We start from the raw sequence: 10,660 nt of genomic DNA on the forward strand, positions 1-10,660 counted from the left end.
ATGATTCTCACAGCACTTTTCCCCTTGTCTAGGTGAGAATGTGTCCTGTGTAAAAGATAAGTGATGGCATCGTCCACGCCCACTTTCTCCTGGTATGCAAACTGTAACGGGTCTAGTGCATGGCGTACCTGGGGTCTGAGCATGCCTAAGACCAGTCGCTCCATTGTTTTCATCACATGTGATGTTAGAGCGACAGGCCTGAAGTCATTAAGCTCACTGGGGTGTGGTTTCTTGGGGACGGGGGTGAGACATGATGTCTTCCACGGTGTTGGAACTTGTCCGAGACGTAGACTCCAGTTGAAGATCAGTGGCTCCCCTAGTTCAGCAGCACAGGCCTTGAGTAGCCTTGGACACAGTCTGTCAGGCCCGGCTACCTTATGAGGATGAAGTTTTTTTTAAAGATAACTTACTTGATCAGCTGTAATGATGGGGGGGATGAGGGGAGTGGAGGGTGAGGAGGAGGAGGGGTGCTTCTGAGAGGGTTGTCGTGTGGCTAGAGACTGATGGCCGTTGGCTGAAGCCATTGTTGCTGCACTACTCGTGGTCACCATGTGGGGGAGAGGTGCGATAGCCTGATCAGCAGTGATGATGGAGGGGGGGAGGGGAGGGGAGGGGGGCAGCATCTGGGGTCTGTGTGTCTGATGGCTGTTGACTGAAGTCGTTGTCACCTCGTTGTTCGTGGTCGCCATGTGGGGGAGGGGTGCAATATCCAGTGATGGTGGGGGTGAGTGTTGCACTGGTAATGAGGTGGGGTGGGGGCTGGGGGATGACCACCTCCTTGATGTCCCTGTCAAGGTTGCCAGAGTTTTGGACACCTCAACAGGCACAGGCAAGGAGGCATCAGGCGGGGGCAGGGCATGGGGTGATGGGGGCTCAGATTGTTGGATGTCACCGGGATGCAGAGCTGGAGAGACTGGGAGACTGGGAGGTGAGGGTAGGGCAGGCACGCAAACAAGAGCAGTATCTGGAGCTGGTGCAGGGCAATCAAACCTGTTGTAAAAGTGGTTCAGCCATTAATTGAGCGTCAGCGTCAGTTCTGGCAGGCCAAGTAGTCAAGGCGCTGCTAACCGCTATGGGCGTCAGCTGATCAGCTGTCAACTCCCTTCGCACTCCCCTCGCACTCCCCTCACTTCTAAATGGCTACATCCAAACAGGGCGCCTTATTTAAAGCTGCTTTAGTTATTCCTAACTGCTTGCTGCTCGCATTTATGCAACTCAACTCGTTAATGCATACCAAGCTCATGCTACTGTCATTATCTAAAATCTGTGTGGTCTTACTCACCTTTCTGACGGCCATGACTTCCACCACTGTCGACGAGGATCTAACCTCCAACATCCAGCCTCCAATCGGCGCCTCTCATGAGGATCTATTTGTCCTCCTCTGCGACTCCCAGGACATCCCACCGGCTGCCGACATCCTGCCTGGGCTTCCTACTCCCCAAACATCCGGAAGAAAGCAAACTCAAAAAAGGAAACATATCGAGCCAGCCGGTACTGCACACAAACGGGCCGGTGGCCAAGTTCGTCCGGGTCCAAGCACACCTCCAGCCAATGACCCAGTGATTGCAGCGCTGTCTAACATTCAAGCATCACTCCTTGACATGACGGCCAGGATTTCCACGCTGGAAAGCGACGCCATCAGACCTTCGTCTTCACCGACCGTCATTTCCGCATCAGGAGTCTCCACCGCACCTGAACTGCGTCACCTCCAGCACCAGCCTCAGCGTGATGACGTCACTCCAGAGTTCATTCCCAGAAGGTCCCTGGCCACCGCTGTACCCCTAACCACGGGCTCGCCCTTCTTCCCACCGTCTTCTGCCATCCCTCATCACTTGAGGAGCCAAATATTAGCAGGTAACGATATCAATCTCGTGAAAATTCTGCTGGGCTCTGAATTGTGCGAGCGGCGTGTCGTAGACTGTGGCGACATATCAGTCACGTTAAAGGATGGGGACCCTAGACTGATTAAGACTCTGACCTTTCCCGAGTTCTGCATAGCCTTTGGGGTATACAGAGACGTAATTTGCGAAGTCTATCCGGCTCGTAGAGCCGAACTTGATAATTATCTCGCAATTATTTCCGACCTAGCTTTCTCCTATGGGGGAACATTGTTTGAGTACCACAAATCATTTTCTGCAAAGGCCGCAATGTTCATCCAGCGCTTCAATCAAAGACTGGACTGGTCCGCGGTCGACCTCGCGCTGATAAGTAGGCACTTCACAGGCCACCAAGTCCTGTCTTGCTCTATCTGTGGCTCTCTTGCGCACTCCTCTTCTCTGTGTCCAAAAACTGCCTCTCGCCCTTCCCATCCTGGCCCGAGCCGCAATCCTGGCTCCCAGGTGAATAGCACTCCTCTCTGTTACAATTTTAATGAGAATGTTTGCAGGATGTATAACTGTAAATATCTTCACGTCTGTAGCTACTGCGGGGATGCCCACCCCAAGTCGGTGTGTCCGAGGAGAACTCGCTTCATGAAAGAGCGAAAGAAATAAAACTATCAACGCCTGTCAACGTCCCTAAGCTGGGTCGGTCATTGAAAAAGCATCCTAACCGCTGTTTCATGGATTATTTATTGACTGGTCTTGTTCAAGGTTTCTTTGCAGCCAAGTCAGATTTTTCCATCTCGGCACTCAAGCGAACTTTTTCGGATTTGGGTGTTCCTCTCTCAGAGGAGAAGACCCTAGGTCCCGTTAAGGTTCTAGAGTTTCTGGGCATCACCCTGAATTCCGACCTAATGCAAGCCTCGCTTCCCCTTGAGAAATTATCCCGCATAAGACAGGTTATGCATGCAGCTCAAGATTCAAAGTCATTCTCCAAAAGGGAACTGCTCTCTCTTCTAGGCCATCTTAATTTCGCGATGAGAGTTATTCCTCAAGGCAGGTCATTCATACCCAGGCTTCTTGACTTATCCAAATCAGTTAAAGATCTCAATGACGTTGTTTCTTTAGACGCAGGATGTAGATCAGAGATACAATTTTGGTCTTTGCTCTTGGATAATTGGAATGGCATTTCATTTTTTCATAATGATTTTCTGGAATCGTCTCCAGCGCTCAATCTGTATACGGATGCTGCGCCCTCCGTAGGGTTTGGAGGGGTCTTCAATAACGAATGGTTTGCAAGCGCTTGGCCGAAAGAATTAGTCAACTTGCCTGCCAATGAATCCTCAACAGCCCTACTAGAGTTGTATCCTATTGTTGTAGCTTGCATTCTCTGGGGTAAACATTGGGCTAGGAAACAAATTCTGTTTTTCTGCGACAACGAGGCAACTGTTAACATCATTAACAAGATGCGCTCATCTATTCCAATCATTAATAGATTCATGAGACGTCTTACATGGCTGTCAATTTTGGGCAATTATACCTTTCACGCAACTCATATCCCTGGTTTAAATAATCAAGTGGCCGATTCTCTCTCTCGAATTAATTTACAGAAATTCCATCGCCTGTGTCCAGAAGCAGCCCAGTCAAGCCTGGAATGCCCCCCGTTCAGCCAAACCATTTTAGATTAAATGATCCGCTGCAATCTTATGTATGCGTGGAGGTCTGTTTAAATTTACATTAAAAGCGTACGACTCAGCTTGGTCTTATTTCACCACATTTTGTGCTACTTTATCTGTAGCCGCTCTGCCTGTGAATATATCCTGTGTTAGTGCATTTATAGTCCATTGCTTTGAGTCTCGAAAAATGCAGCCTCTTCCATCAAAAGTACTGTCGCTGGCATCCAATTCCATCTACGCTGCCTGGATCCATCCGTTACCAGCATTCTGGAAAACCCATCCATACGCCTCCTGCTGAATGGCCTCAAAAAGGAGTCACCTCGAGGCAATGATAAACGTCTCCCTTTCACATTACCTTTAGTTAATACAATTATATCACGTTTGAGGGAAGTGTGTTTTGGGCCTTACACAGATCAAATGTTAGAGACAGTCATTCTCACAGCTTTCTTTGGGTTCCTAAGGGGTGGCGAAATCTCTTCACGCACGTGTTTCTTTGACCCAAATCACGATCTCACCATTTCTGATGTTTCGATTAATGATCACCATTTCACCTTGTTTCTCAAACACTCCAAATCAGATAGAAATAGTGAAGGTGTAGTTGTATATATATCGGAGTCTAATACTGTCTTTTGTCCTCTATCATCCATGCTGACCTACTTGAGGAGCCGTCCTCGTGCTGGTCCGCAGGAGCCGCTGTTTGTCACTCAGGAGCCTGGTTTGCATCTCATCTACGCCTCCTCTGCCAATTCTGCAGACTGCCTCCAGACCGTTATACAGCCCATTTTCTGCGTATAGGGGCCGCAACTACTGCGGCGGCATCTGCTCCTGTTTCAACCCTAAAAGCCATGGGCCGATGGACGTCTACTGCATATGAACGTTACCTTCTTCCTGATGTTTGCGCCATTCTTGACGCTCTGAAAGCTATGAGCTCTGCTCCCTGATCTGCTTCTTGCCCTATGTGCTCTGCTCCCTGCTCTGTTTCCTGACTTATGTGCTCTGCTCCCCTGTGCTTAAAGGCTACTTAATTCCATCATCTTGTGTTGATTGGTCACAAGAGGATTGCCAGGTATGGTCTGTTTGGGGGGAATAGTTTAGCTCGCTCAACTGTGTGAGCGCCCCCTAATGCTGCTGCTGTCCCCAGGCTCACTGCTCTTTCATGGTGCTCATGAAAGGTCTGGGGACCCCTCTGAACAGAGCCATACCGCCAAATTTAATTTGTAATATATTCAATAAAATTTCCTAAAGAATTTTTATTGCCTGTGTTGTTCTTGACTTAATGGACCTGACAGAAATAAGGATTCTAAAATTAAAATGATCATTGTTTTATGTTTCACTCAATCTTGTGGCCATATATCGAAGGTCCTGTTCTTCATATGAAAATTTTCAAAAATCACTATTTTGGGCGCCAGTAACTGGCTGGGGCACCTGCACCGTACGCCGGCGAACTGGGTTCGATTCCCGCCCCGTTCGAATCCCTCCCCGACTCTCTCTCCCACTCACTTCCTGTCAATCTCCACTGTCCTATCAAATTAAAGGCATAAAAAGTCTTTAAAAAAATTAATAAATAAATAAATCACTATTTTGCGAACCTTACCACCAGCACATTATCAGGCTACTTGTTCAAAATCACATTTTACATATGTCCATGTCAGATGTCCCGCAAATTGACAGCATAGGCTAGCATATCCGACATTTAACTAATGTGCTACTAATTTGTGCTAATAATTTGTGTGTAACGTTAGGACTCTGACCTTCAAGCCGATTTCGCGAGAGCACTGATACTGCCCCTGCTCCAGTCGGCCCGGGGTCTTCCTACTCAACAGGCAGGTCTTGCTGCAGGCCTCCTGTTTCTCAAATATCCTCAACTGTTCGTCGCTGTATTGCGCCTCGTACAGGTGATAACAAGCATCTGATTCGCACACCTGGGGCATCATTTATAAACAATGCAATTCTACGCAAGCTTCGGTATTTATAAAAATTGAACTTTGTGAACGGTAAAATGTGAGCACCTCCACGCAAGCTCTGACCCATGCCATGCGTACGCACAAAAAAAGGGAAAAGCAGGAAGTGCGACCTCAGGAGGAAACGGGGAGAACGACCCGAAATTGATTCAATAATCAAAGTTTAACACAAACATAACATTGCGCAATGATGCGCATCAAAGACGTATCTGACTTAACATAATCCTGTTTAAAATCTAAAACGTGGTTGATTGTTGTTTGGTGCGTTTGTCAAAAATTCCATCTTATTTGAGGCAAGAAAGACATGTTGATAGGCTATACATTGTATGTTTGGTTAATTATCAACTTATGGCTTTCATGCATGTTGTGTCATTTGTCAATACTGATCATACTGATCATCACACATGTTGTTTGTTAGGTTGCCAATGGTATATAAGAGGGATTTACCGTGGAAGGTGTTATGATGCACTATGGCGTATTTGGCATTGCTGGAGGATGTGGCAAAAGGAAGAATTAGGAGAGAACGAGTCTTCAGAGACTAACTAGATTTCCTGGCCAATGATGATGAGTGGCTCATGAGCTGATTCAGATTGCTACGAGCTGTCCTTATACACCTCATAACTGAGTTGGGCCCAGTGTTGGAGAGAGGTACCCCCTGAATTTCATACCATCCCAGTCTCGCTGCAAGTGCTGACTTGCATCGGCTTTCTTGCCACTGGCACTTTTCAGCGAGAACTGGCTGGCCGGTCTGGGATATCGCAGCCAACCTTCAGCCACATCTTGCCAGACGTGTTTGGAGGTGTAATTGCTTAATCACCAAACTACATCAACTTTCCTTACACGGTGGGTGAACAGACAAATAAAAAAGCGCAGTTTGCAGCAAAGTCAGATTTCCCAAATGTGATTGGTGGTATTTACTGCACTCATATTGCTATAAGGGCACAGAGTAAATTTTTATTTTATTTTTTTTATTTTTATTTTTTCCTTTATTTAACCGGGGGGGTCATATTGAGACTATAGTCTCTTTTTCAAATGGTCCCGGCCAAGAAAGGCAACACTGTAAGTAAAAATAGAGAAACCTCATCTACAAAAGACAAACAATGAACCAACAACAAACAGAAACCATGCACACATTAACAGCATCAAACACTAGTACAGACAAAGAACACAAAAAGCAACAAACAGAGCACACCACAATTACATAACATTATGACATCACCACACAAATCACACCACATTATACAGCAACATAACAAAGCACAAACACAACACCTAACAAGGACAAAAATTGAACACAGTGACAAAAAAATATATAACACAAGAATGTAACATATAACAAGACATCACAACAAGCAAAAGCCACAAACAGTAAAAACAACAGATAAGAATAGTAGCCTACTTGCAATTACACTTATAGCTGAAGGTCTCTGAGACATACAATTTAAACTCATTTAGTGAGATAAAAGTGCTTAGCTTCAACTGTTTCTGCAAAGCATTCCAGATTGAAGGGGCATTATAGCAAAAGGCAACTTTACCAAATTCAGACCTTACGGCAGGTGTAATTAAAAGAATGCTATTATTAGTAGGGCTGTCAAAATAACTGATTAATTTCAATTAATTAATTTGAGAAAAAATAACTGATTAAAAAAATTAGTCCAGATTAATCGATTCCGTATGACCTTTGACCCCGAGCCGTTCTGGTCAGTAAAATGAAGGAGAGAGAAGAAAACGTGCTGCCTGGATCCTTGATTGGAACATTTACTTTTAAAAAATGGCCTGATGGTGTTGATAAAAAATAAAGTGTTGAAAATAAAGTCCTCTGCAAGGAATTTGCATATCACTGGAGTTCATCAACTTTATAGTCTCACATCATTCCCGAAGCACATTTGAATTTATTTCCTTAGCATTATTAGGTCATATCATAGATTATTATGGCAATTTTTTGAACAGTGAAAATAATAATTAGAGTTTTTGAACTTTAATGTCACTAATGCTGATTATTCAATGATTCATTTGAATTTAAATATTTAAAATACCTTCACAGCAAAAATTATATATGCGATTAATTTAGATTAATCACAGAGTATGTAATTAATTAGATTAATTTTTTTAATCGATTGACAGCCCTAATTATTAGACCTAAGATTGTACCTATTGTTTTCTACTGAAGATAAAACTGATAAATAAGAGGGCAACAATCCTATCACTGCCTTATAAATAAAGACAAGCCAGTGATGCTGTCTACGAACTGAGAGAGGAGGCCTGAGAATTTGAATTTGAAAATGAATTTGCCTTTGTTAACAGGAAGCATTTTCATTCCCTCAATGTCCAAGTTACAGTATATGTGATGCGGACATGTTGCTCACAAATGTTGCCGCCCGGTGGCCTGGTTCAACCCATGACTCATTTATATTGAGACAAAGCAGCATTGGGTGCAGACTGGATGCTGGAGCTGTGCGCGATGTGACAATGGGTATCCGCTGAAATGGTGGCTGCTCACGCCATTTATGAACCCCCAAACGCCTGAGGAGACCAATTATAACCTGCGCCACAGCCAGGCGCGCACTGTTGTGGAGCGCACCATCAGGCTCCTGAAGGGCAGATGGTGTTGCCTGGATGCCACGGGGGGAGCGCTATGTTACAGACCCGAAAAGCTCTGTAGGATTGTTAGGGCCTGTGCTGTGCTGCACAATGTGACACAGCTACAAAACGTGCCTTTTCAAGGTGAAGAGGTCAACCTTGACCTCGACCCCGATCCCCATCCTCAGGCATTCCACCCCAACGCTGGAGCCGTGCACCAGCACGAGGAGGTGATGCGCCGCTTGTAAATAATTAGGTATGGAAACAAATTATTACTTTTTAAGAAATTCTTTAATGTTGGCATTGCCGCAGGCCTCCTGTTCCTCGCTGTATTGCAGCTCGTACAGCCATCGTAGTTACTTATCAGCTTTCCTCGCAGAACACGAGCCTAGCCTGTTAGCTTAGCTTAAAAGAAAGATGGTGGACACTATTACTAAATTCTGGGAGTGAGGTGACACCCATAGACTGGTCACATGGGCAGGTTGAAAACATGCGTAACTAACAATGTAGTCTCCAGCCTCTGGCCAAAAAAACCTCAGATGATGCAAAATGACATTTTTTATGTATCAGAGGTATTTTTCCAGACAAAAAATACAGATATCTCTCGTCTCAGGGGGACATGAAGGAGGGAAGCACGGCCATTCGAAAATACTATTGGGTTTCTATTGATACAAAGCTTAATGCTAATCGGTGAAGTATCCCTTTAAAGAAGCACTATGCAGGGCTGGTTATTCCTTTGCTGTTTCTGGGTTTTCGCCGGAGTTGTAGAACCATCAGAATGACTCTCAACCTGCATAATTAAGGTAATTTTTGATAAAATTCCGCCACTCTTTGATTAGAAGTGACATATCCACTGGAATTTAGTTTATTTCTATTACACCTGCCAGGTAATCCGTGTTATGTGGCTAAGCTGCTGCCTAGCAGGTAAAACATGTTTAAATGGCTATAGCCTACATTTAAAACAATTTATTAGAAAGCTAGAAAGGATGCCACATGTCTACATTCAATGCTATGCTAAGCCACTTCGAAAGTTTGTTTAGATCCAGTGACACTGCCGTCATGGAATCGGAGTGTCACACTTCGGTACTCTATTGCAAAATACTATACCGTAAAATATATTTTGCCCAGACAGCCCTCTCAGTGAAAGGGGCAAAATTCTGGAATTCTCCAGATCAATTCTGGTTCTGATCAAATCCTGGTTAATCCAGCAACAATCTTGCACTCATGCATTGTATTTTTCTTTTCTCTTGTGTTCTTTTAAAAAAATGTATTAAAGACAGGTTTAGGTATTTTTGGCGAGTTTAGAGCTCCCTCTGTGTATTTATATATTACTCTGCTATTGTAAATACTGCCACTGTGTTTCTGGAGTGGTAGTTGCTGGTGCCCCTATCGAGGGCTTGCATGTCAGCTGACTACCTGAATACTGAATGATCAGGTTTCCATCAATAGATTTTTTTCTTCCCCGATGGCACGGCATATTCCAAGATGACAATGCCAGGATTTAGGCTCAAATTGTGAAAGAGTGGTTCAAGGAGCATCAGGCATCATTTTCACACATGGACTGGCTACAACAGAGTCCAGACCTTAACCCCATTGAGAATCTTTGGGATGTGCTGGAGAAGACTTTGCACAGTGGTCCGAACGCTTGACAGAAATAAATGTTGTGACATTGCAGAAGCTTGTGGAAATCTATTTTGTGTGTGACCTATTTTTTGGTCAGGCAGTGTATATGTAACCCTGTTGAAATTCATCATTGATCATTTAAAAAGTCAATTTTAATAAATAAATTCATGGTTTAAATAAGAGTATAAAGGTTAAAACGCATAAGTTAAAGATAAGGTTATGTTATTGCTCAATGAGAGAAATGAATATTGGTTATTTCCCTTGGGTCATTGAAAATGTAAATTATTTTCTTTGTAATAATATTTGTTGCCTGTAAGAGTAGGAAAATAATGAGTAAGACAAATTAAACATTTTTTTGTTAAGAGCCAATCAGAATGGGTTGGAGGTCAGGAGGTTGCAGGAAGTGAAGGGTATAGGGTTGATGAGTGAGAAAGAAGGGAGGGATGAACACAAACGCAGGGAATGTTTTACGGTGAAGTAGCGTACACTAGTTAAAGTTATCAGTGAAATATGCAAGCCATGTATTTCTGAAGTTTAAGTGCTATGTTTAAGTATAATATTTGATGGTTATATATTATAGTTCCATTTTAACTACTGTATTTGCATGACTGGGCAAAACCATTTCCAATTTGTTTAATTGGAATTAAGAAATGGCTTGTTAATTGTACAATGTTTCTTACAGAAGGAGGAGTAGCACTAACAGTACAATGCACAAGTTAATATTATCCACTAGATGGAGCCAAAGAAAAACATTTGAAAGCCAAAATACTTCTCATTTGATACATAAGTGTCTCACATTATCATGTTTTTTTTTTGTAAAAATGTTTGTGTTTGTATGTATGTCTTTTATGGTACTAAGTTGTATTTTGATAATTTGAATCATTATTCACGTATTCATCATTCATTGATAATGCTTGAATGTGGTGCTCTGATTCAATGTGTAACAACAGCAAAAGTAAAATATTAAAGTCTGCAAATATTTATATATATTTTATATGCA

The 10,660-nt window shown here is 43.4% G+C and overlaps 1 protein-coding gene across 1 annotated transcript; it reads left to right on the forward strand.

Annotated features, from left to right (window-relative positions):
• Positions 1–1,295: 1,295 nt before the first annotated feature.
• On the forward strand, positions 1,296–4,291 carry LOC121694912. The gene is made up of 3 exons (XM_042075310.1): positions 1,296–1,854; positions 3,431–3,540; positions 4,184–4,291. Exons 1-3 carry the CDS (start codon positions 1,296–1,298, stop codon positions 4,289–4,291), a joined length of 777 nt encoding a protein of 258 aa, XP_041931244.1.
• The last annotated feature ends 6,369 nt before the right edge of the window (positions 4,292–10,660 follow it).

The sequence above is a fragment of the Alosa sapidissima genome, chromosome 20 (assembly GCF_018492685.1).
Source record: "Alosa sapidissima isolate fAloSap1 chromosome 20, fAloSap1.pri, whole genome shotgun sequence".
NCBI lineage: Eukaryota > Metazoa > Chordata > Actinopteri > Clupeiformes > Clupeidae > Alosa > Alosa sapidissima.

Excerpts from the sequence above, each read along its gene's own strand:
- LOC121694912 (XM_042075310.1), top strand. The coding sequence starts at position 1,296 with ATGACTTCCACCACTGTCGACGAGGATCTAACCTCCAACATCCAGCCT. Across the intron at positions 1,855-3,430 it reads GAGGAGCCAAATATTAGCAG|AAATTCCATCGCCTGTGTCC; the intron begins GTAACGATATCA and ends ATTAATTTACAG. Across the intron at positions 3,541-4,183 it reads AATCTTATGTATGCGTGGAG|GAGCCGCTGTTTGTCACTCA; the intron begins GTCTGTTTAAAT and ends GCTGGTCCGCAG.